General features: G+C 41.5%; 1 protein-coding gene and 1 long non-coding RNA gene across 9 annotated transcripts; both read left to right on the top strand.

The window, feature by feature from the left end:
* Nucleotides 1–1,961: 1,961 nt before the first annotated feature.
* On the top strand, nt 1,962–11,905 carry LOC120235334. Its single transcript, XR_005529384.1, has 3 exons — nt 1,962–2,130; nt 4,085–4,131; nt 11,872–11,905. It is a non-coding gene; the product is annotated as an uncharacterized LOC120235334 (long non-coding RNA).
* Nucleotides 11,906–12,002: 97 nt separating this feature from the next.
* On the top strand, nt 12,003–26,172 carry PLEKHS1 (pleckstrin homology domain containing S1). 8 transcript variants are annotated; one of them, XM_039237573.1, is made up of 11 exons: nt 12,003–12,352; nt 12,755–13,061; nt 13,677–13,811; nt 15,166–15,241; nt 16,102–16,221; nt 18,083–18,208; nt 19,258–19,364; nt 19,841–20,047; nt 20,764–20,865; nt 22,021–22,156; nt 25,033–26,172. In XM_039237573.1, exons 2-11 carry the CDS (start codon nt 12,931–12,933, stop codon nt 25,210–25,212), a joined length of 1,320 nt encoding a protein of 439 aa, XP_039093504.1. In that variant the 5' UTR covers nt 12,003–12,352; nt 12,755–12,930; the 3' UTR covers nt 25,213–26,172. The 8 variants fall into 8 exon arrangements, with proteins under 8 accessions (XP_039093504.1, XP_039093506.1, XP_039093505.1 ...); XM_039237580.1 differs by lacking the exon at nt 12,003–12,352 and having other exon boundaries at nt 12,743–12,843; nt 12,955–13,061; XM_039237581.1 differs by lacking the exon at nt 12,003–12,352 and having other exon boundaries at nt 12,743–12,843; nt 12,955–13,061; nt 19,841–20,005.
* The last annotated feature ends 465 nt before the right edge of the window (nt 26,173–26,637 follow it).

Here is a 26,637-nt window from a genome sequence, read left to right on the forward strand (position 1 = left end):
TCTGAGATGAGAGCTCAGAGCTTGGAAACTGCTTCGGATTCTGTGTCTCCCTGCCCATCCCTCACTCACACATACTTGTTCTCAAAAATGAATAAACATTGAAAGAAAATTTTTAAAAGAGAAATTGAAATACAAATAAACTGAGAAGCAAGGAAGCCCCATTGCTGATCAAAAGGAGGATCTAAGAAACACTGGGTACCAGGATTTACATCACACCCTATGCATGAGATAGGCTTTGGGGAAGAAGCTTCTATGTGGGGTGCCCACTTTTGGGGATCTCCTTCCTACTTTGCTTGTCTCTCTCTCTCTTCCCATTATGAACTACATTACCACCCTTTACCTATCAGCCCTGATCCCATTGCTCCAATGCCAAGCAGGTAGGAAGAATAAGGATTTGGGACAATAAGGGGAAAGGGAAGGAAGAAAAAAGAAGCCCCCATCATCCCTCCTCTGGCCCTAATGGCGGTCTTGTTAGCTATTTCCCTAGCCCACAATCTTTGGGCCATTCTCTATTACCTATTATATATTCTCTCGTCCCCAGAAACTGGACCTAAATATTCTTTTGAAATAAAAAAGATTCTGACTTCAGCCTTCTATGGATCCCAGGGTCCTCCTTTGGCATCTGGGTCTGCTTTTGCTTTTACAAATGAATCCAAGTATAAAAATAGACACTGTTGTGTATATATGTTGGGAGAGGTCAGTAGAGATGATTACCTTTATTCTATTTCTCATATTTCAAAAATATTTAGAGAGTTTCCAAAAGGATAAACTGGGTGTCCACATGGATGACCAAGCACCCTTGCCTCTCACTCAGTTCCTTGACTTCCTCATCACCAATGACCTTTATTCTACACTATCACAAAGCCACCTGCTCCCTGCAACTGTTCTGTGTTTAAGATCATCAGTCAATCATTCTGTCTCTGAGCCACACCTCCTATCTTTCCAGCCAGCTGGTTCCATCTTTCTTCAATCTCATCAGTACTTCCTCCCTAGGAGTCTCCTTCTAGTCTCTTTTTCCTCCTTATGCCCCTCTGATTCCATGGTTCATCATTTGGGTCAGTCTTTCAGAAATATCTTAACTTCCCTTGATCCTATCTTCCTGGCCAAAGGAAAAAAAAAAAAAAAAAACAACCCCATTAACTTGAAACAAACCTCACTCCCCAACTCCCGCATTCTTCTCCGGAACAGCCAAATGCCACTAGAGAAAACCATACATCAGTCAGACAGGTATCTTGGTAAATTCAAGATCAAGCTCACCAATCTCAAAAGGATCTCAACACTCCCAGCATCAATAAATACTTATAGAGTGGGGAAATATCTATGGAAGTTACTCTGGGAATTCTGAAATGAATGAACTGCATGCAAGTAGAGAAACAAACAAAGAGACAAAGCTAATAGATGAGGGCAGAAGAGAACAAAATGGGAAGAGTAATTTGGAAGCAAAAGGAAGAGAGGATTTCAACAAGGCTTGACTGCTATTCCTTCTTGTGAGCAAAACTCTTATTTTTAAGGATTCTTGAGTGGCTGTACAAGAGAGCCTAGCTAGAGCCTCCCTATTGATGACAACACTGTTATGGATGAAGAAGCAAATGGTCCTGGAGATTGCTGGTGTGTGCAGCTGTGTTGGAGAAGGCAGGCTTTTGTTTCCTCGTCTGGCACAAAGGAATCCTTTCTACCTTCCCCAGGAGGCCATTGGGAGGAAACGGATGGTGTGGGTGGTGCGAAGCAGAAGAATTATTTCAATAGTAATGACTGCAGGAGGTCAAGGCAAGGCTGAGGCTGTTCTCTATAAGAATCATTGTGACTAAAGGCAACGGCTAGTGGGAATTTTTTTTCTTTGTTTGCTTTTATTTTTTGATGCTAGACAGCTGGAATGCGAAGGGCTGGTCTGTGCCAAGCCACAAAATGTCTGAAAGCCCAGGACTTCCCCTAGGACAATAGCTTCCATTTTAGCTTAGGGCAAGAGTAAAATCTGTCATAAGATAGTAGTTTAGGAACTTCCTGTTGGTTCACATTTAAAGCAGCTTGTATTTAATTTTCATCTTGCCACTAAGAACCCAGAGTGAAGGTCAGGAGACCCAGAGACAGGGCACTTTGTTGAGAACTGAACCAGCGACCGGCTGGCTGCCTGTAAGTACTGCTTGGTTTGAACGTCTTAGGTTCTCAGGAGTTCTGGTAATCTGAAATGTTAATTGAGAAAAACTGCTTTTATGGGCTCTTGGTTCATAATTTTCTTGGATTGTATAGTCGGAAGGACATAGGACCTCTTGGCAACCTCCTCATCAAATCCCAAATGATATGAACATGAACAGGTTATGGACAAGGATAGTGGGTGTAGATTCTCTGGAATGGGATCAAAGAGATAAATCTGAAAGGCTTTTTTGTTTGGGGGCAATGACAGGAAATGCAAGCAGAACTATAAAATAAATATTCTTTTATTTGTTTTATTTTTTATTTGTTTTATTATTTAATTTTATTTTACTTGTAAGAGAGAGAGCACGCACAAGCAGGGGAAGGGGCGAGAGAGAGAGAGAGAGAGAGAGAGAGAGAGAGAGAGAAGGTATCTCAAGCAGGCTCCATGCCCAACACGGAGCTTGATCTCACAACCCTGGGATCATGGTTTGAGCCAAAATTAAGAGTTGGATGCTCAGCCAACTGAACCACCCAGGCACCCCAATTCTTCTTTCTTAAATAGAAGGAGAAGCAAAGTCATTCAGACAGCAACTCTCAAGTTAGAGTTCTGGGTCTGTTCCTTTTTAATTATGAGCTCAAAGGCAAATTGCTTAGTCTCTTCTGATAACACTTTGCCCATATGTAAAATGGGTATTATAACCATTGTAAAAGGAGTGTAAGTTTTATAGTATTATATGTAAAAGTATATATGAAATCTATATGTTTCATATCTAGAAACATGTATGAAAGTGAATGAGATTTCATATATAATGTATAATTTTATTTCTATAACAGAAGCTTAGGCTTATTTTGCTTATATAAGCAAAATTTATATAATAAGTTTTATATATAATGGATTTCACATATGTATACATATACTAGATTTCATATATGCTATGAAATACATATATATGTAATTCAATATTTATATACATACACACTTGAATCTTGAACAACATGGGGGTTAGAGGTGATAACCCTCCCATGCAGTTAAAAATCCATTTATAACTTTTGACTCCCTCAAAAACTTAAGCACAAATAGCCTATTGTTAACCAGAAGCCTTATTGATAACATAGTCAGTTAACACAGGTTTTGCATGTTATATTTATCATATATAATATACAAAATATGTAGCAAGGGCCCTTTGCCTCCCCTCATTTTACTGGCACTGCCCAGTACTGCCCTGCTCAATGCTTTCCTCATTATTGAGAGTCTTACTAATTCAAGGTAAGAATTGATCACCAATGCATCCCTAATTTCAAAGACCTCACGTGCCCTGAGACCCTTTACCCTGTAGGACCCGCTTCTCGAAAGGGCCCCACGTTGCTCAAAGGATCGCCAGCAGAGCTGCCCAGGAGAGGGCTCCACCTCTCAGAGTCAGTTTCACACGTGAGCCCCAGTCCTCAGAGTGAGGCACAGGCAGGCGCCTGCGGCAGGTGAAGAACAGAGCCTCTGCTCTGCAGTTTTCCTCCGGAGAAAGCAAGTTCCTAGCATGGAGAAGCGCTTGTCTTATGCTTCCTCTTGGCTAGAAACGCTTTCTCAGGTGCATTGGATCCACAGCACCCTGCCCTCTTCCCTGTTCTCGTCTCTCCTCCTTGGTGCTGCCCCGCCCTCAGGGACATTGTTGTGAGAGTCACTTAGGGAGCAGGAGCAGAGAAAGCCCAGGCAGTGTGTCCCTTCAGTCGCTCTAGCAACACAGCCACGGAACTGTCCACTTGGTGAGCACAAGCTGCTTGGATCTGTCCTTGTAATTTAGGCTCCTATCAGCCTTGGGAGCAGAACGGGAAGTGGGAGCTGCCCATCTCAGCAGCATTCCTGGGCACCATCCTGATGCTGGAGGTTTGAGTGGTTAATCAGTGACACACACTGTTGCCTGAGGACTAACTGACATTTACCTCTTCCTTTTGACAGACACGAACTAGGAGCCATAATGGAACCCAAGCCTCAGAAGAGTCCAGGTACCCAAGGGATATATTCTCCTAAGGAAAAAAGTTTATTGAAAATGATGAACAATTCTCATCAAGCTAAACCAGGGTACAGAAGATAGTTTTAGTGAGGATAACGGGTGGCATTCTGGGACAATGATTCATGGTATGGAGACTGTAGCAGAGGCTGTTGTGTCGGTTAATTATTTTGTGAGAGCTCACCTATCTAGAAATTTGACATTTTCTGACTTTCATTAACCAAGTGTTAAATCTGTTGCTTGGAGATGGTGCCGAAGCAAACTATAGCCCACAAAAGACTGAAGAATATTTCACAATTTAATAGGAAATTCTCACTTGGAGAAACTGCCTGAATTGTTTATTATAGGGGTAGATGGAGGTGTATTATTCAGAGGTCCTTGTTTACATAGGTTTACATAGCTCATTGCAGGTGGATAGTTAGAAAAGCTGAGGTTAGGATGAAATAATTTAGAAGTCAAATTATCAAAGCACCTATTATTAGTAAGTCACTGTCCTTCATATTGTAGAGGATAGAGAGTAAGTAATAGAGTCATTGCTCTCAACGGGTTTATAAATTTTGTTGGGAAGTCAAGATAAACACATGTGGGTTACTGTATTGAGAAGCTAAGTACAAACAATCGGGATATGATAAGCATCATGAAAGTAAGTGTGAAACGTTATGGGAATCTGAAAAAGAAAGGGCATACAAGTAGTTGTGGGAATCTGGAGAGGTTTTATCAGAAGGCATGTAAGTTGGACCCTAAAAGATGTATAGGGTTTTAAGAGAGATTGGCGAAGAGCACATCTCAGCAGAGAGGGATGGCATAGCAAAGTAATGACTGGGTTAGAGGCAGGATGCATCAGAGGACAATGTGGCTATAAAGTAGGACATTGAAGAGCAGAGGATGAGGCTGTGGAAATACGGCACTATATTGTACTAGAACTTGACCTCATATGACCAGCAGTCCTTGAACAAGAAAATGGCATCATTAGATTTGCATTTTAGACTGGTCCTATTTTTTGAAATAGATATATTTTTTAACATTTATAATTTATTTTGAGAGAGAGAGAGGAGGATGGAGAGGGACAAAGGGAGAGGGAGAGAGACAATCCCAAGCAGGCTTCATGCTGTCAGTACAGAGCCCGACATGGGGCTCTCAACCTCATGAACCATGAAATCATGACCTAAGCCAAAATCAAGAGTCAGGATCTCCCGGGTGGCTCAGTCCGTTAAGTGTCCAACTTCGGCTCAGGTCATGATCTCGCGGTCTGTGGCTTCGAGCCCCGCATTGGGCTCTGTGCTGACAGCTCAGAGCCTGGAGCCTGTTTCAGATTCTGTGTCTCCATCTCTCTGTCCCTCACCAGCTCGTGCTCTGTCTCTGTCTCAAAAATAAATAAACGTTAAAAAATTTTTTTAAAAAATCAAGAGTCAGATGCTTAATTGACAGAGCCATTCAGGCACCCCTGAAATAGCTATTAAAGTAAAAGTGACATACAATAAACTACGCATATTTAAAATGTATAATGTGATAAGTTTTGATATGTGTATATGCCTGGGAAGCTATTACCACAATCAAGGTAACAAACATATGCATCACTCCCAAATGTTTTCTGTTATTGATTTTCAATTTGATTCCCTTATGCTCTGAAAATCTACTTTGTAAACCTTGGAAACTTTCAGATTTATTGAGACCGGTTTTAGGACCCAGAACATGATCTGTCTTGGGAAATGCTGCACATGCCCTTGAGAAAGGTGTTCATTGTGCTGTTGTTGAGAGTTCTGTAAATATCAATCAGGCCGAGCTTGTTATGGATAGTGTTGTTCAAGTCCACTGAACCTTTATGTTTTTCTGCCTATTTTTTCTATCAGTTGTGGAGAGAGAGGTACTGAAAACTCTCACTATAGTTGTGGATTGGTCTATTTCTGTGTAATTCTAGCAGTTTTTGCCTCAAGTTTGTTAAAAGTCTGTTATTAGGTACATAAATGTGTAGGATTATTATGTCCTTTTGGTTAATTGGTCCCTGTATCATTATGAAAAGACTTTTATCCCTGGTAACATTTTGCTATGAAATCTGATCTTACTATAGCCAGTCCAACTTTGCTTTGACTGCTGTTGGCATGGTATATCCTTTTCCTGACTTCTTACTTATATCCTATTTGTGTCTTTGTATTTATTTTTTTAACGTTTATTTATTTATTTTAAGAGAGAGAGGGAGAGGGTGTATGAGCAGGTGAGAGACAGAAAGAGAGGGAGAGAGAAAATCCCAAGCAGTCTCTGCACTGTCAGTGCACAGCCCAGACATGGGGCTCTAACCCACTCCCATGAAGCATGAGATCATGACCTGAGCCAAAATTAAGATTCGGATGTTTAACCGACTGAGCCACTGAGGCACCCTATGTGTATTTATATTTAAAATGTGTTTTTTGTGAGTACCATGCAGTTGAGTCTTGATTTTTTTATCCAATATGACAGCTTCCTCCTTTTAATTGATTTTTTTAGACCATTTACACTTAATGTGAATATTGATGTGATCAGGTTTGAGTCTGTCATAGCGTTGTTTTCTATTTGTCTCATTTTTTTCTTTGTTCACCTTTTCCCTATTTTTCATCATTTTTTGAATTGAGTATTTTTATGATACTATTTATCGCTTTTCTTGGCTTATTAATTGTAACTGTTTTGTTATTTTAGTGGTCACACTAGGGCATATAGTATATATTTTTAACATATCACAGTCTATCTTATTATAAGTGATATTATAACAATTCACATATAAGAATTTTATAAAAGTATACTTCTATTTTCCTCTCCTGGACTTCATGTCTTTTACTTAATGAAATGGCATTTTACTTATACATATGTTATAATCTGCACAGTATAATGTTAGTTTTTTGTTTGAACATTCAGTTGAATTTTTAAATATTTTAAGTAATGCAAAAAAATAATATATGTACTTTGCAGTGACCATTCAGTGTTGTTCATTCATCCATATAAATTCAGATTTCCATCGAGTATCATTTTTTTCCACCCAAGGGACTTCCTCTAATGTTTCTTGTAGTGCAGGCCTCTTGTTGAGGAATCTCTTTAGATTTTGTATATCTGAAAAATGTCTTGAAATTGCCTTTATATTTTTTAATTTTTTAACATTTTATTTTATTTTTTGAGAGACAGAGAGAGACAGAGTACAAGTAGGGGATGGGCAGAGAGAGAAGGAGACACAGAGCCAAGACAGTCTCCAGGCTCTGAGCTGTCAGCACAGAGCCCAATATAGGGCTCGAACCCACAAATGTGAGATCATGACTTGAGCCAAAGTCAGACACTCAACTGACTGAGCCACCCAGGCACCCTGAAATTGCCTTTATTTTTGAAAGATATTTTTGATGCATATAAAATTCTAGAATGACAGGTTTTTCTTTCAGTACTTTAAATATTTTCTCCATTGTTTTTTTGCTCACATTATTTCTGATGAGCAATCTAATGCCTTTCATATGTTTTTTTCCTTCTGCAAATGTATTTTCCTTCCTTCTGGCTGACTTTAAGGTTATTTTCTTTATCATTAGTTTTGAGCAATTTGATTACATCATGCCTCACTATAGTTTTTTCATGTACCTTGTGTTTGGGGTTCCTGACCTGCTTGGATCACTGGGTTTAGAGTTTTCCTTAAATTTATACACTTTTCAGCATTATTTCTTTAAATAATTTTTCTGTATCCCTACCCACTTAGGGATTTCATTACTTGTAGAGTAGGCCACTTGAAATTGTCCCACAGTCAGGCACCTGGGTGGCTCAGTGGGTTAAGCATCCAACTCTTGATTTTGGCGCAGGTCATGATCTCACAGATGGTGGGATCGAGCCCCACATTAGGTTGTGTGTTGATACCATGGAGCCTGCTTGGGGTTCTCTCTCTCTTTCTTTCCCTCGTTCTCTGGCCCTCCCCCACTCACTCATGAGAGTGCACTCTCTCTCTCTCAAAATAAATAAACGTAAAAAGAAAAAAGAAATTGTCCCACAGTGCACTGCTCTTTTAATTTTTTTTGTTCTTTTTTCCCTCTGCATTTATGGTGATAGTTCCCATTACTTCGTCTTCATGTCCACTAATCAACTATTCCTCCGATTCAGGGTGTTTTATTTGTTTATTTCTGAGACATTGTAGTTTTCATATTTGGAAGTTTACTTTGGGTCTTTTTTATATCATCTGTATCTCTACCTAGCTCCTTGAATACATTAAATACAGGTATAATAACTGTTTTTACAACTTCCTCTAGTAATTTGAACATCAGTGTCAGTTCTAGGCCCATTTTAATAGATCATGTTCCTAATTATGGGTCATGTTTTCCTTCCTGTTTGCATGTTTGGTAGTCTTCCACTGGTTGCCAGACATTGACATTTTCCCCTTGTTGGGTGCTGCATATTTTTGTATTTCTGCATACCTTGAGCTTGGTTCTGGGATGCAGGTAAGTTTTTTTGGAAACAATTTGATCCTTTTAAGACTTGCTTTTAGGGCACCTGGGTGGTTCAGTCAGTTAAGCAATCTGACTCTTGATTTTGGCTCAGGTCATGATATGGTTCATGAGCTCGAGCCCCATGTCCAGCTCTGCTCTGCTCTGCTCAGATCCTGCTTGGGATTCTCTGTCTCTTTCTCTCTCTCTCTCTTTCTCTCTCTCTCTGCCCCTCCCCTTCTCGTGTATTCTCTCTCTCTCAAAAATAAATAAATAAACTTAAAAAAAAAAAAAAAGGCTAGCTTTTGTGATTTGTTGGGTGGATCTGGAGCAGTCCTCAGCCCAAAGATAATTATTCCTCACTACTGGGGTAGGACCTTTCTGAGTACCCTACCTAATGCCCCATAAATTATAAATGTTACCAGTCTGGCTGGAGGGAACAGGTATCTTTTCTGGTTTTGTATGAGCACTGGATGCTGTTTTCTCTAATATTTTCGAGTGGTTCTTTCTCTGGCCTTGGGTAGTTTCCTCACACACATATATTGCTTAATACTCTTGAATTCTTAAAAACGTAGGCGTGTCTCTGTAATTCTTTCTGTGTGCAGCTCTTTCCTCTTTGGCTAGTGAATGCTAGTGCCTTAATTTCCCTGAAGCCTTAGCTCTGTCTCCTCAACTCAGGAATTCACCTGATTCCACCTCAGTTCCCCTTTCCTTTGCTGTAGCTGGAAACTCTCTCAAGGGAATTGTAGCCTCCCCCCTTGTTTGTTTCCTGTCTCATAGGGATCAGTGACGTTATCACCCATGCCAAGTGTCCCGAAAACCGCTATTTTATTTATTTTGTCTGGGTAACCCAGTCTCTGTTATTCTGTCTTTGTCCAAAGTTCTGGGCCAGTCAGATTGGGTGTTCACACTCAGAGGTATGTCAAGGATGGGTTTGAAGATGTCAAGGCTGGGATTAGGATGTCAGACTGGACACTACTGCAACAGTACAGTGAGAAACATATGAAGGTCTTGATTGCATATGAATTTGAATACATTGAAACATATGAAGGTCTGGAAGGCAGCAGTGATGGGAAGAGAATGCTAGGGAGAGATCCCAGAGGTATTTGGGAAGGGAAAGTGGGCATGATTTAATCACTGACTGGCCATAAGACTGATGGAACGGTGACAGTTAAAGTGACTCAGAGTGTTCTAGTGTCCAGAGAGGCTGGACAGGTATCGGTATCACCACTTCATGAAAGGCTCCAGGGGATAGAGTGACGAGAGAAAGAAGTTTATGAAAAGTCCAAGTGAAGAGGTTTAGGGTCAGAAATTGCATACACTAGGGTGAAAATATTGAAAATTTGTCCTGTCAGTTTCTCACAGACTGGATGTGCTGATGACATCCCTGGCATGGTTGCTTAACATATTCCTGTTTTTTGTATTTCCTACAAACTGGGTCTAGAGGATTGGTGAGATTGTTCCACTGGTTTTTTGGCAAAGCTAACATGGGTGGTCTTGTCCATTGGTTTTAAAATCGAACGCACTATATTGGCCTACAGCCTCCCAGGCCCAACTGGACTTGGCTCGAGCGTTATCTTAGACCACTCTTAGAGTCCTCGCGGGCTCGTTATATCCCAGCCACTCAGGGCTCCTGTGCTTCCTGCTCCCCTTTCCTGTCCCTGGGCCTTTGACTATGCTACTTCTTCTGTCTACCCAGCTCTTTACACGCTTGGCTCATTCTCATCATCATAAAGGTTTCCCCGGACTCCTCTTCCTCAAGGGCCCTCTCCACCTGGCAGCTCTGTCTCATTACCCTGGTCATGTTCTCCAATGCACGTATCACAATCTGCACTCATCTTGCCTGTTTTCGTTTCTTGTGTATCACCCACCTTCCACGTGTGACAGGAAGTTCCATGAAGGCAGGGAATACAAGCAGAAGCCAGGTGGCCTGAAAAGACCTGATCATGAAGTTTCTCTCGTAGCTCATTTTTAAGCCCTGAATCCTGTTATAGAGAAAAACCCAAACACCCTTATTAACGATTAATGTCATCTTGGCCAAAATTTTTCTGTCGCCATACCCTCTGAATTTGCTTGAATGCAGCAAGGAGGCAGACATGTAATATCTCTGGACCTCATATACCTTAACCAGTAAATTGGCTGAATAGTGATGGCTTCATAAGCTCAGATTAAGATAACCAAATTGTCTACTGGGTTATTTTCTTCAGCTTAAGCTCTGGAGAAAACAGTGTCATGGCCATAGTCAATAAACACTGTCAGAGTTTTTGTGCCCCGGAGGTGGCAGTCAATGTGAATACCGGGGACACCCTGGAAGTGCCAAACTGGCCTAAGTCCTCATAGATATTTACTTTACTTTAAGATTCTGTGAATTGTATACAATGTGAATAGGGACTTCTAAGACCAAATTTTTATAAAGTATCATATCTGTTGAAGCTTTAAATTTTTTTTTGAACCTTTTAAATTTAATACGACCAAAGAGCACCTATATTAGAGGCAGATGAGAGACTGGTTTATTCTGCAAATAATAAAGGCTAAAGTTTCCTCTGTTGTTAATAATAGCTGCTCTTCAGTGAGCCCTACTCTGTGCTAGGCCCAGTACGGAGAGGTTTCCACACATTAACTCCTTCAGTCCTCACCACAAATCTGTGGTGCTATTGTCTTCCTTTTACAGATGAGGAAGCAGGGAAAATTATAGATTCCAGGTGCTCTCTAAATATTTGTTCAGTAAATAAATCTGTGATTTTTGTCCGTGGCCATGCAATTTTAAAAAGGAGCCAAAACTTTTTTGCAATATTGCTTCATTCTGTTTTTCTTTTCCTTTTCCGTGTGTGTGTGTGTGTAAAGGGATGAAGGGTGGGGAGCAGGCAGAGTTGCTGAGAACGAGGGGAAGGAGGAAAGGTGAGGACAGCTGCCTAGAAATTACTACATTCGTGTCGTAATTCTGGTGCGGCTGGAACAGCATGTGACTCTTGATCCTGGAGTCATGAGTCTGAGCCCCACGTTGGGTGTAGAGATTACTTAAATAAGTAAACTTTTTTATTTTAAGTTTATTTATTTTGAGAGAGACAGACACAGCTCAAGTGAGGGAGGGGCAGAGAGAGGGAGAGAGAGAATCCCAAGCAGACCCTGTGCTTGTCAGTGTAGAACCCACGAAGCCATGAGATCATGACTGGCGTCAAAAAGAGTCATACACTTTACTGCCTGAGCCACCCCAAGCTCCCCCTTAAATAAATAAACTTTTAAAAGAAAATGTTAAAAAAAAAAAGAATTACTAAATTCTAATGTTTTTTTGTTTTGTTTTGTTTTTTTATTTCTAGGAGAGAGAGAGACAGCGTGAGCAGGGGAGGGTCAGAGAGAGAGGGAGTCACAGACTCTGAAACAGGCTCCAGGCTCTGAGCTGGCAGTCAGCACAGAGCCCGACGCGGGGCTTGAACCCATGAACCGCGAGCTCATGACCTAAGCGAAAGTCGGACGCTTAACCGACTAAGCCACCCAGGCGCCCCAAGAATTACTAAATTCTAGCATACTGTCCCCATCTGTTGTGCTACCTAATCCTGATTCTGTTTTCACTTAACAGAAAAGCTCTAACTCTTTAGTAAAGGCTGTCTTTATAAAAACCATGGGCAAACCAGAACTACAGCCTGGACGTGAAAGCAAAAAAAAACTTTATTTTAACAACATGGTGCTTTTCTAGATAATAAAGGTAGTCTATTTCTCAAAGACATTTTGCAGAAAAAAATAAACCTCTAAATTTCAATCCTTACAGAGAAGCAGTTAACATTTTGGAAACCTTTTAAGGTAACCACTCTGCCACCTCATTTTCAAGAGCAGATGTTTTTGCTTCTGTTTACTAAGCCAAGGAGCAAGACAGAATTATCCTGCTTCTGTGGCTGGTGCTCTGATGGGAATAGCGACAAACCTTTGCTCACATCTTGAGAGCCAGCAACATGCCCCAGAAATGAGAGCCAGACGTTAAGGAGCTTCTAAATGTCATCTGAAGGAAGGTCCTGGCTATGGCCGAATAAGAAATAATGTCCTTGGACCTCTGGGCTCTTTGTTTTCCTGCCCTAGGATCGAAGTTCCTTTCCACACCTGAATAATTTGAAGACCTTTCCAAAGGGAAATAGTGTTTTCCAACCAAAGCGGTTCTTTCCTCAAATTTACAGGGAACAAACTGAGTCTGTTCACTTTCTTCTTTAGGCAAACAATTTACATTTTATTATGAAAATGAGGTCTGCAAACAAGATTACTTTATTAAATCACCACCTCCTCAGCTTTTCTTCTCGGCTGTAAGTATGCACCATGATCTAACGGGCCTCGCACTAGCTTCATGAGCGTTTTAAAAATCCTTTCTCTTCCTTGGAGATTTAACTAAGATGCAAAATGTTTTCATTTTTCAGTCTTCTTGGAAAAAGCGGTTTTTCATCCTGTCAAAGAGTGGGGGAAGGAGCCTTCATCTCTCCTATTACAAAGACCAACATCAGCGAGGTGCCATTGAAATTGACCGGTGTGCATCCAATCTGGAAAAACGTTTATAACAACAAATACTAACAAAGGGCATCCAAATTGAAATTTAAATCATAGACTGAAAGAAGCAAAGCCTTCATGCTTACAATATTGGTTGCTGAAAAGAAGAAGCTAAAATGAGAAACATTCTGAGTAAAACACAGCCAAATACTTATTTCACATTGTATATAACGGTTCATAAATTATTCATTAATAAGCATTTAGTTACAAAAGACTTTGATTTGCTTAATTCACGGATGAGGGAGTGCAGATAAATTCATCATTTCATGCCAAGATGGATTTTCTAAAAAGTATTGGGATTTGCTTTTTTTTTTTTTAATTTTCTCTTTAAGAAGTTATATACAAAAAGAAAATTAGGAAACATGATAGTTTGTAGAGCAAAGAATTCAATGGAAATAGGAATTTTTGAATTAAGTTCACGGGTGAACCAAGTATTTGCAATCAGTAATGAGCAGATCTAAACTTATTTTGTAACATTATTGGCAATTTCCAAAATATTGATCAAGCAGACCTAACTTTTATTCAGGTTGGATCCTAATATAAAACAGGAGTCATTGTGCTTGAATCTGTGTAATACTTTGTCTCTATCTAACAGAAGCTCCAGTGTAGAAGTTGGCATAAGTAGCCGTGAAAAAATGCAATCTGTACATAAGATGTTTAAATGCCACCCTGACGAGGTGATGTCCATCAGAACCATTAACAGGGAATATTTCCTCATTGGCCATGACAGGTAAGTAGTAAGAAAGCACAGTGTTCCCCGTGTGCACAATACAAAATGGACAGACAAATAAAACATCTCAAACCAATAAACATACGTTGACCAGAAATCCATGGCCACCCCCTGCAACACCAACCGGGTGGTCTCCATTATTTGTTAAAACCTCTCAAAAAGTAACAGTATTCATTCCCTAGGGCTGCCATAACAAAGTACCACTAACTGCATGTTTGAGAGCCACAGATACGTTTTGTCTTACTGTTCTGGAGGCTAGGCGTTCAAAATCAGGGTGTCACAGGGCCATGTTCCTTCTGAAGGCACTAGGGAAGGTCTGTTCTAGGTCTTTCTCCCAGTTTCTGGTAGTTCCTTGGCTTGTGGCAGCAGAACTACAATGTTCACACAACATTCTCCCTGGGAGCCTGTCTCTGCATCCAAAGTTTTTATAAGGATGCTTGTCATAATGGATTAGGAGGCCAGTACGACCTCATCTTAACCAATTACATCTACAACAACCCAACCCAATTTCCACATCAGGTCACATTCTGAGGTGCTGGGGATTGACACTTCAACAGATGAATTTTGGGGGGGGGGACACAATTCAACCCACAACCCCATCACCATCATGCCAGATACCTTTCATGGAAAAGAACCCAAAACACAAGCATCTCTACAAGCTATATATGTTAGGGAGGGGCAATGCTCATCCCTGAAGAAGTCTTTGGTTTTTAAGAACGGCTCCTGGTGCCAGCAAAAGTGCCTAATAGATCGTTCATAGACTACTGTCTGCTTGACTCCAGAGAGGCCAAGGCCAACGGAGCGAACTAGGCAGAGGAGGCACAGAACGCTAAGGCCAAAGTTTGAAGAACCTTGATCTGCCACAGATTAAGCCCACGGCAAAAAGCTTTCTTTTTCACATTGTCATGAAAGGCAGTAGAAAAGATGTGATTTATATAAATTCATTCGAACACAGGCTTCATAAACACATGCCTTCCCCAAAGGGAGGCACACCTGGATGGCTATACAAAAATGCTGCTGACAAGTTAAGGGGCTGGCTTAAGAACACAAAAGAAATCAGTGTCAAAGCCAAAAGGTCCAAACCTATGATTACTACTGTTATTTTCGACTATTCTTCCCATTTCTCTGAGCTTTCCTCACAGAGGCGGCACGAAGATTAATTCTAGTGTGCAAGTTGTGGAGGTGGTGGGGAGCCAGTGGGTCATTGAAGCTACTTTGGGAAAAATCTTTATTACCCTGGTATCTGCTCGCACTGCCTGTTCCAACCTTAATAAAAGAATCGTTTTCTGGTTCAAAAGGAGCACAGGTGCTATTGTTGCCACCCGCCCGCTGAAAAGTTTATTCCTATCGACAGGGAGAAGATTAAAGACTGGGTCTCCTTCATGACATCATTTTGCTGGGATGTCAAAGCAACACACCGGAATACAGAGGTGACTTTACATCACTAATAAAATAACAGGGCACCTGAACACAGCCTCTTTCACAAGGAAACAATGGTAGCTTTTGCTTTTCCTCCTTAGCAACTGGCACAGGGGATAAATAAGTGAGAAAATGTACATCCTTGTTATTTTTGTGATGAACAATAGGAAAAAATACTTCCGTGTTTTGCAAGAGACCTAAAATACAGACCCTTCAAATGTTCATTACGGGGTCAGAGGGATGCAATATAAGTGGGGCATTTTTTTTAAGAGTAGCTAAAACTACAGTAGTTCCCATCATTGTTATTCAAGATGCATAACAGCTACCTTTTCAATGACTCAGTCTAGGCTGGTTTCTATGAAAATGCTTTTCAGATCTCTTGCATTTTCACTGTAATATCTCTTTAATGTAAGGGCTAGTAGCTTTAGTTTTTAACTTACTTCCCAAGAACCTTCACTGATTTCCACAAGTCCTTTCTTAGGGCAGACCTTTATAAGTGAAACTCAGTCTCTAGGTATCATTTTGACATGTTTTCTAAGTTGTTCTATGCTTCTAGCAAGAGCAGAGGCCATAGAGGAAGGAAAGTGAGGTGTGTCTATGAGTAGACCCAAATGATCAGAAAGTAGTGGTACAGGGTCAAAAAGACAGGTTGCGGGACATTCAGGACATCTGAAGCCCAGGCTGAGAGTCCTCAAGGGCTTGGAAACAGGACAGAGGTATGATCACCTCACATCTTAACAAGAGAAGGCTGACTGGGGGGTATAAATGTTAGCGGAAAAGACTGAAGCCAGGAAGCCCAGCGACAAGGTTCTTGCTTCATTCCAGGCAAAACATGGATCATGCCCTGATTGCAATATTTCTTTTCCATAAGCAAGAGAAACTCTCACTGGGTGGTAAAAGGCCTTCTTCAGACCCCAATCCTCTCCTTCGTCCTTCCTGCGCATCGGAGGCTGTCAACCCCACCACACCAAGAAATAGTCTTCCAGACATGGTAATCAGACTTCCTTCTTTCTCTCTCGACACCTTGCCTGGGAGTCCACTGACGCTTCCAAAGTATTACCCATGTATCTGACACCTTCCTCTAAGCCTAACCCACCATCATGATCTCAGCCCTATTATTTATCCTGTATTTAGTCTGTTTCTTATATCACAAATGAGCCTTCCTGCTTGCACTGCCTACCTTGAAATGTATTCATTGATTTTGGGTGCTCCTTGCCATGCATCCGGTGATGTTGGGTGGAGAACCCTCCAGCTAAACCAAAGCCTGGCGGGCAACTTTTTCCTTCCTTTCATGCAAAGGGTGCAGATAACCTCTGTAAAAAGATTCCCAACACACCACTTGGTTTCCTACCATAACATTTATATGTCTGGGGTAAAATCAAGGTTCTTATTAATCTCTTCCATTTACCCAGATTGATCTTGCTTCTTCTTACGTGTGTGTGTTGCATTTGTGTGTGTGTGTGTGTATGTGTGTGCGTGTGTGTGTGTGTGTGTGTGTGTGTGTGACATTTCACCTTCATTTCTGATGAAATCCATTTGAGGAAAAAAAAATACATCTGGCCCTTGAAAGTGATTTGTGATTATATTCTCAACTCTCTTGGATTCACAACCTTCCCAACTTTGGGTAAATGAGCTGAGTGGTTGGGTGGTTGTTGTTGTTTTTTTTTTATCTTCTGCCATGGATACCATTTTGTCCCTTAGAGATGTAACTCTGGACTCCCCCTCTCCCTGGGTATCAAGCACATCTTAATATGGCATAACCTTTGTTTTATCTAGTTGGGAGCTCTCCAACTATTTTAAAAGCTTTCTGTAGCATATCAAATTCACCAGGCCAAAGACCTCATTTGGTATTTGTAGGAAATGGGTTGAGAAAGATAACTCTTTTCAGCGAATACCCCCTTGCTTTTTCACTCATGATACCCCTTCTCCCTAAAGATAACGTTACTGGTCATCCTGCCTTTTCACACTTTGTATTCCAATTCGGAGATTTTTCAGTCAGCTCCAGTTAAGAGTACGATTCACCTTGTTGGGTTTTGTTGTGGTGGTTATTGTTGTCATTGTCGTTATTGAAACTAAGTGGGAACCATTCATCACCCCCAACTCAGCACGGTCTGGCTTCATGACCTTGGCACTAGAAAAATGGACACCATTTAAAGCATTTTGTTTTCTAAAATCACTTTCCTTCAAGGACTTGCTAGAAAACTTTCAAGATCTTTTTCAAAACTCCTTGCTCAAAGGCATTGTTCTTAGAAGAATTAAGCTGTACTTGTAACAGTTTTCCTGCCAGGCAAAACAATTGCTTTAGTAGAGGATCTTGTATCTACTGGGAAGGGAAGGTGGTAATTGGTTAAACCTACATTACCTTGTAGACTATAATTCATACTATCACATGATCAACACTAGCAAATTGCATTGCTATGGAAACAATAGAAACGTGAGCAGAACACAAAAGAGGAATATTGAGCAGGAAGAGGAAAGGTGCGGTGCCTTGACCATGGGCTAATTATCTTCTCAGATGGTACTGGGTGAAAACTAGTAGACGGGAGTGGGGGCTCAGTGGCAGAGCTTAGTGCCTTAGAATATACCCTCCCCGAACCCCTGCTCCTGAGAGAACTGCTTGTTCTGAGTTACAGGTCCCAATGGCAGAGAACAGCCTAAAAGATGGGCTTATATTTTTACCTCATCAAGGTGACCCAGACTCAAGAAGCAAGTTCAAGTTGTGTGGACTTTTGCGTGTAACCTTGGAAAATCCTCCGATCTTCTCAAACTAATTAATCTATTATGGCATGTCCCTTGCAAAGAGAGAGAAAGAGAGAGAATAGAATTAATTCTGTCTTCATCTCTTTATTCAGCATTTAATGGAAAAAAATTCTCCAGAACTCAAACAAGCTCATCTGCCACATGATTTCTTGTCAGAGACTACTGAAGATCCAGAAGAAGAGAGCCATTATATTAGTCCTCGAAGTATTCTTTTAGAGGTAACCCCTTCCATCCCTTAATCCTTCATTCGTTGTACAAATACTCACTTGGTCCCTACTCTGTGCTGTTCCTGAGGCCCTAGGCTGGGCTCGATGGAACACAGTGACGAATCAGGCACTGGTGATGTGCTCACGGTGCTGACACTTGAAAATGAGGCCGCCGCCATGATACAAGACAGAAAGAACTCTGTGCTGAAGAGAGAAGCTTATAAAATGCCTGGCGTGCACGAGGGAAGGGAGGCAGGGGAGGTGACTACCAGACAGAAGGAAAAGGCCATTAAAAAACACCCCCCCACCACCACCAAATTAAGTACAAAACCATGCAGTAGAAGTTCAGAGAAGGACGAGATTGGCAATAGCTGAGGTGGTCGGAGGGCGCTGTGGGACCTCGGAAGGCCTGAACACAGCTTCACCAGGCCAGAGAGGAAAGGGGTGCTCCCGGTGACACCAGTGGCATGAAAGCTTGCTCTGGAGGAGCACCATTTGTAGGCGAGCAGCAGGAAAACTGGCTTGCCTGGAAGGAGTTTTTCCAAATATGGGTTAATGATTCATCTGTCAGGCAGGCAATTAAAAGTCCCGAGAGTTTTTGAGCAACCGCTCCCCCAAATGCCTTAGTTGTGAGGGGCTAGCTGAGAGCCTCCCGGGGGCAGTCTTTTCTAGGACTTCTGCAGCCCCTTGAAGCGAGTTGGCCAGCCTGTGAGCAGCGGCCTGAGGCCAGTTTTGACCCAGCCTGGTGACCTGCCTCTACAGTAGACCCGTTGGGAAAAAAGGGTTCATATCACTAAGTGCCTAGTGATGAAACAGAAAAATAAACAGCAAGTTAGTCCAATAAAACACCGTATCCAGAATCACAGGGACTCCAGGAGGAGAAAACAGACTTTGAGTCAGCCAGAAGCTTTACCAGTTCAGCCTCCTAGAATGAGCACCACTTTTCAATCCGATGGTGGTTGTACTGACTCTTTCTGGGCCCAGAGCCATCACGTAAGGGATAGAAAGGTACCTGGTTATTGATAGGCTTGCATCCTTACGTCTATTCCTCTTATCTGTAGTTGGATACTTCTATTGCTTCCAATGATCCTGGTGAATTGGCTGACCCTGGTAGTCCAGAACAGCTTTCGGAGAGAACTGACTGTCATTACATGCCAATGAGATCCTGGTATGTAAAACCGCCATGTTCTTAACATTGAGTTTAGCTAATGTACTTTTACAGAACAACTGTTGTTGGTATATTAATTCAAAAACATTACCACAGACCAAGATCGACACATTATTCCACAATCTCAAAACAGGAAGTGGGAATGGTTTCTCTGCCCACCGAAAACCATGTAGTGACCTCCTCAGGTCATTTTCTGTCTCCTGGGGAACTTATTTTCTACTCAGAATTGATGTCTCATCCTCATTTCTGTCCTTCAAGCCCAATGGGAAGGGTTATTTTGACTCCATAGCCATTTTCAGAAGGAATGTTTGTTGGATTTGATTCTAGCTGTGGCTGTGATTCTGAGGGCTGGGCGTACTTGGAGACCTTGTTAGTTTTCATGTGGCTCCTAGCTACTGAAATCTGATTCACCCACCAAAGGAAGTTATAAATAAACATGCTGGAGAAGGGTATTGTATTAACTTCTCATATTCTAGTTTTTTCAGAGAGACGTCCCAAAAGTCTGCCGATAGCAAAGAGGGATCGCAGGCTCTTCCAGAGATCCAGAACGGGGAGCTTCACTTGCAAGAACAAGTCTCCCAAAGTGACTCCTGTCTTCCACCTGCCAATACGGAAGCACAGACCATGAATAATGAAAAGGGGTTGGCCTCGCTTACTATTGTGCAATTATCTATACTAATCAAGTAACGTTCTAATTTCTAAAGCTTTATGGGCCCTGGGAGCAATGCAGCCTTCCCTTTTAACTCAGAATTCAAGTTTTTAAATGGTTCCTAAAAATCTCCAAGTCAGTCAACAATCTGACTAGCTTCCCCTTCTTACTGATGTGGTGGCCAAGGACACTGAGTAACAGAGCTGGAAGCAAAGCAGTCCCCTGGGCTGTGAGTAGCATTTTCAAATATTTCTAAAAATTATCCCTTGGCGAGTCTTTCAGGCCCTGGAACTCTGGATCATGCTGACGTAGGTAGCATGTGATCCAACGTCTATGGTTAAAATTATGGGCCTGTGAGTTGCATGAGGTTTGGTTATAACAGAAGAGGGGGACATTTAGGTTTTACGTGATGTCAAGAGCATTTGATGAAATTGTTCTCAGGTTTTAGTCTTTCCAGTATCCTCGTCTATGGAATCACTTCCAGTGGAGAAATAAGCAGACTGGTGTGATATATAATCAATTAAGTCCACCTTTTATTCTTTTCCCATTGTCTGCCAACCATTAGCACATCCCAAGAGGAGTGCAGGAGGGCATTAATGAGTAATTAAATTCATATTCTCCAAATGTCTTGGACAGTTTTTAACTGGGAAATACCGTCTTAGATGTAGGAGGTAAAGTCTACTCAGAAAGTACAGTTCAGAGCCAGAGACAGCTGCCTGATGTGACTTTTATAAACATCTTATCTCATAGTAACATCCCTGATGAAAGCCAAGTGGAGAGCCTGAATGTGTTCCTTTCTTCTTCTGACATCATAAACTATCTTAGTCTCATAGAAGCCACAGGACGGATATGGTAGGTAGGGGATTTGAGGGTTCTTGACTATAAATGGGGTTGGGAGATAAGGATACAACAACAAAACCGATCAGACAGCTTGGACTGTTGAGTTATTATCACAAAAGATCTTCTGTGGAGGCAAAAATAAAGGTATTGCTATGTAAGAGGATCAGCTGGGAAGTGGGTTGGGTAGAGGAGTACCCAAAAGTCCAGGTTTCTTATTTTTGGAAGGTAAGGAAAAGCAGGAAGGAATAGGTATGGTCCGAGGAAATCATTCCCAGTCAATGAGCAATGACTGTTTGATAAATGAATGAAGTAATGAAGTTAATGAAGTCAACAAGAACCTAAGGTCTAAAAGAAAAGGTCACAGCAAGGTCTAAGACATCCAGACACCTGTTGGTCTGGGACAGACACAAAAGAGAGAATTTTCATAAAATCAGCACTGTTTAATTTGATTCTATATTCTTTTAAAAACTTTGTAATTTATTTTGACGGAAGATTACATCTTCATAAGGGAAGAAAGCCCTTTAATGTAAAAAGCTTATTCATTCTATAAAAGGGCAGTAAACAACTCTTCCACTTTTCCAAATTTCCCACAGTCTGAGGGGCTCCATAAACCCTTGACTGAAACTCTAGACTTCTCGGTGCCTGAGCTTGCTCATTCATCAATTCATTTATTGTTCATTAGATATTCATTGTGTAATCATCATGTGCTCACTTTCAATAAATACTTCTTAAGCACTTTCTGTTTACTTGGAGTTAGGTGGGTATAAATATTTTTTTAAAGGTAGCATTCTACTTCTGGGGTCTCATAGCCTGGTGAAAAAAAAAAAACAGCCACATAAACAAGTAAATAAAAAATGCACTTCATTTAAATATACAATAAATGGGTGCTCACCTATGCAATAGAAGTCCAGGGTGGGGGCGGGGAGGATTAATTAAAGGAAATGAAATGTGGGAAAGCCATTAGAGGTGGTGTGATTAGAGTTGGCTTTGGAGGGTCAGGTCCAACAGTGGTGACAGACAAAAGAATATCCAAACAGAAAATCGAGTTTGTCTACTTCAGATGGGGTGCAACATAGCTGAAGAAGCTGGTGATGGTAATGACAGAACCCAGTCTGTGTCCTGTGAGCACAGTCTCACACTGGTGTCGAACACTGTGTTCCTTTGCAGTGTGGCTCAGTGGCAAGGCCCCCCGCGCCTGGGATGTTTATTTTTTCATGGAGATCACATTTTGGCCGTGAATGACCTGAAGCCCCAGGGCCTGGAGGAGGTGTCCTTGTTTCTCAGCCGGTCTGTCCAGAAGAAGGTGAGTCCTGCTGACTGACTCTGGCCAAGAATAACATCAAGGTCTTGGGTGGAGCCTGAACGGTTCATATAAATACATGCAAATACCTGTGGCTTTAGAACCATTTCCAAATTTTCTCACATAAGGTGGTATTTGGAGAGGGATCCAGATTAGGAGACTGAACGCTGGGATCCAGGACCTCAGACGCTGCATGAAGTGATGGAAGGAGTTTGCAATGGAATCACATTGGCTCAGGGTTTGTGTTTCATCACCTTAAGCCAATTTGTGCCTCTTCTTCCTCTTCTGCAAAATTGGGAGTAAGGATGATACAAGCTGTTGGAATTTTAAATGTGATCGTATGTGTAACATGTTGCTTACACATGTGATTGGCACCTAGTAAGTGTTCATAGAGTTACCTCTGCTTTTATTTATTTGATTGGCTGGGGAACATTGTCCAGGTTCACCTTTACACACTTCAGTCCCCTCATCTCAGAAATCGACCTAGCTGTGCCTTCCTCACAGAGTTACTGTAAGAAGTAAACAAAACATGTGAGTGTGTACAAACTATGTATGTTTTTAAAGGGCTAGCATGGTTCTACCTGTGAGCAGTCTCCGTGTGGTAAATTCCTTCCCTAGCCTATGTTTATTTCTTACATGACCTTGGGAAAATCATGTTCTTCTCTTGGCTTCAGTTTTTTCTCTCTACAGGAATATAGTCAGTTTTCAAACTGTGCTTCTTGGGCCCCTAAGAGACAGGAACTTGAGGAAAGGATAAAGAACAGGACTATATGTAAGACTTCAATGAGAGCAATCTACATTTATCATTTATCTTTTTTTGATGTTGGCTCTGTTAGCCCTCCTTGAAGAAACATTTTCCTTGTCTTAAAATTCCTAAAAACTGGGGTACCTGGGTGGCTCAGTCATTTGGGCATCCAACACTTGATTTTGGCTCAGGTCATGATCCCAGGGTTGTGGGATCGAGTCCCATGTTGAGCTCTGTGCTGGGCATGGAGACTGCTTGGGATTCTATTTCTGTCTCCCTCTGCTCCTCTCCCCAACTTGCACTCTCTTTCTCTCTCTCTGGCTTTAAAAAAAAATCCTACTAATAAATAATATTAAATTTTTAAAAATTCCTGAAAACTGCTGTGCTAGGTGATCTCTCAAATTTCTTCTAGCTCTGAGAGTTTCTCATTATGTAGGTCTTATCTCTTCTGCATGACACAATGACCTCATGCTATTCCTATTACCTCAATGGGAGAAGCAGCCAAGGATGAATGAATTGTCAAAGATACATAAGTAGTTAGTAGTGGAGCAATGACTCATTCCTCATTCATTCACTAACTCACCATTTATGAATATCGCCTATATGCTGGTACTGAGCTAAGTCCTAGAGCTATATAAATAGCCTCAGCCTAAGCTTAAGGAGCTCACATAGTAAGGATCAAATAGGCATGTTGTGTGCTAGTTACAATATGATGTGTGCCCTAAGATGTGAACAGAGGGCCAATGAAGCAGAAAGAAAGGAGTAAATCTATCTGAGGAAGGTTAGGAAGGTGTCTCAGAGAAGGTAATGTCTGGCTGGGGTTTCAAAGACCAGGTAGGAGGGGCGCCTGGGTGGCTTAGTCGGTTAAGCGTCCGACTTTCACTTAGGTCATGATCTCGCGGTTCGTGGGTTCGAGCCCCGCGTCGGGCTCTGTGCTGACTGCCAGCTCAGAGCCTGGAGCCTGTTTCAGTCTGTGACTCCCTCTCTCTCTGACCCTCCCATGCTCACGCTGTCTCTCTCTCTCTCTCTTCTATAAATAAATAAAAACATTAAAAAAAAATTAAAAAAAAAAAAAAAAAAAGACCAGGTAGGAGTTTGGCAGAAAAGACGTAGATTTCAGGGGCTCAGGCCAACAATCAGGTAATCATAATATATTTCCACTGCCAAAAACCCAGCTGGGGCCAAGTGCCAGACAGAATCTTCTGAATCCTTCCAAAAGTTACCACCAAACAATACCTTGACCCAAAGATCCAGGCATCAGCTCCAAAGCCTGGGTTTTTGCCTGGATCCAGGAATTCCATCTGGGCACCATTGACTATAGTTTAAGACTGCCTTTCTAGATGGTGGAATTGCCTGCGTGGGAGGAGACAATAGCATTTCTCCTAGACTGAGTCTGCCTGCCTCTTTCTACTGGAGAACAATTAGATGCTATGGAGAAATATGAGGTGTTCACCAAAATGGTTACCTGGAAGACCAAAAACTTCTACTTTCCCACCCCACCATTCCTGACGATTGTTTATATTAAAATGAATATCCAAAGAATGTTGGGAGAGGGGAGATGTAGAACCAAACCTAGGGGCAGCAAGGGTCCCAATTGTTCTAGAGCATTTGGACCAATCAGATCTACTTTCCCTCCTGTTGAGCTACAGTTGAGAAACAAGGAGGTTGGCTTGGGGACAGGGTAGGGACAGTGTGAGAATTTGAAAGGAGAGGAGAGGGATGTGTGTAAAAAACAAAGAAGAAGAAGAAAGAGATGCTAGATTACAGGACAAACACATCAAACATCAAACTTCAATTTCCCCCTGATCTTGTCAGGGGCTGATTTTGCCAGGTTTCATCTGGATTCTCTAGTTTCGAGAGGCGTTTACTTCCGGGTACAACTGGGCGCATCAGGAATCGTAGGTGTTCTCTGGAATCTACCCTAAAGGCTCAGCCCAGTGGCTTCCAGAGAATAAAAATCCACCTTCCACCTAAATATATAAGTCATCCTGGCTTCATCTGCCCAAGATGTTATGGTTCATCATAGGATTTTCTTCAAAACCAGTGTCAAAGTGTATTAATGAGGACAGACCAACAACAAACAATTCTAAGGATAATCTTTACTCACTTCATTTCCTTCTTACTTGTGTTTTAGAAAATAAAACTCACCATCGGCCGGATCCCAAATTCAGAGAAATTCCATGCTGTAGCCTGTACGTGCCCCTTAAAATATGAAGGTGTTGTACCTTTTCAACTGGGTAAGTCTGGACTAGAGAAGAAATTGAAGAGGAGTCCAGCCATTAAAAAGGGCCAGGACAAAGGAACTAGAGAGTAACACGCCAGGACCCCCTGCTTAGAAGCAAGGATGGGCCCTGGACTGAGTTGGGCCTATGCCTCTTACCGCCGTGTGAGATAACGCTAATCAGCACACCTCTCTGATTTTCTGCATCTACATCTTAACGGCGGGGAAAACTCTCATCTCTGGCTATTGCATCAGGGATGTTGAGAGGGTCGTGGGGGGTAGTGACTATGGAACACAGAGAAAATGTAAGGCCTGATTAGCTCAGACTTTGTCCCATGTACCACAGAGACTGGGTAAGTCCCTCATCTGAAATGTACTGTGCGTTCTCTGAGGTCATGGTCCACACAATCCCTTGTTGGGTAGGGAACACACAGTTAGGGATGTTCATTCCAGGAAGGCAAGATTCCCAAGAGATGTGGTACCATATTGGCCTTCCCAAACACCATCTCCTATTCATCACCCCCACGGTCCAAAATGCTGAGGCAGAGTGGCCTCTTGGCTTCAAGAATCATCTTGTTTTCTTAAAGACCCAGTAACTATTCTAGAAGTTGAAGCAGTTTTAGGTCATATACAGCAAAGATGTGTTTTCTCTACAAGTAATCAGGCAACAACTTAACACTTCCACGTTTGAAAGGTCTTAACTAATTGACACATTAATTAATTGATCCTGCAAGGCCAAAAACATCACTTCTTTTTTCATAAATAGGAAAACAAAGGCAGAGAAAACAAAGTATTCATCAAATCTGGGAATGTTAGGGCAAGAGGAGGCATCAGAAAATACATCTTACTATGCTGTCATTTTGTGCAGGAAGATACCAAGGCGCCAAATGCATTATACAAACAAAACAGAAACAGATTTGTACATACAGAGAACGAACTGGTGGTTGCCAGAGTGGAGGCGATGGGAGGGGGCAGGCAAAGCAGGTGAGGGAGATTAAGAGGTACAGACTTCCAGTTATAAAATAAGTCTTGGGAATGAAAAGTAAAGCATAGGGGAATATAGTCAATAATATTGCAATAACAATGCATGGGGTCAGATGGTGACTACACTTATGTGGTAAGCATAGCATAATGTATGGAAACTGTTGAATCGCTATGTTGTACACCTGAAACTAATATAACATGCTATGTTAACAAAATAATAATAGTCATAATATACTTCCTTTGTAGTTCCCAGTTTCATAGCTTTTTAGTGGCAGACCAAGAATCTAAAACCAGCTCTGAGAAACAGATGTCCTGATCCTCTCTGTATATTTGGATTCAGGTTTGAAAAGACCTTCTGCAGATAGAAGAGACATTCAAATACAGTTCATTTTCTGTTATCCAGATTGTACAGAACGTATAAAGATTTTTACTTACTGTTTCTTTTCTTTTTAATTAAAAAAAATTTTTTTTTAGAGAGAGACAGACAGAGAGCATGCAGGGGAGGGGCAGAGAGAGAGGGTGATACAGAATCCA

Source organism: Hyaena hyaena, unplaced genomic scaffold (genome assembly GCF_003009895.1).
Source record: "Hyaena hyaena isolate Hyena2069 unplaced genomic scaffold, ASM300989v1 scaffold_128, whole genome shotgun sequence".
Taxonomy (NCBI): Eukaryota; Metazoa; Chordata; class Mammalia; order Carnivora; family Hyaenidae; genus Hyaena; species Hyaena hyaena.

Coding starts and splice junctions, on each gene's coding strand:
- PLEKHS1 (XM_039237573.1), top strand. CDS start 12,931: ATGCAAAATGTTTTCATTTTTCAGTCTTCTTGGAAAAAGCGGTTTTTC. Junction 19,365..19,840: donor TACATGCCAATGAGATCCTG/GTATGTAAAACC, acceptor CTCATATTCTAG/TTTTTTCAGAGAGACGTCCC. Junction 22,157..25,032: donor GCCGGTCTGTCCAGAAGAAG/GTGAGTCCTGCT, acceptor CTTGTGTTTTAG/AAAATAAAACTCACCATCGG.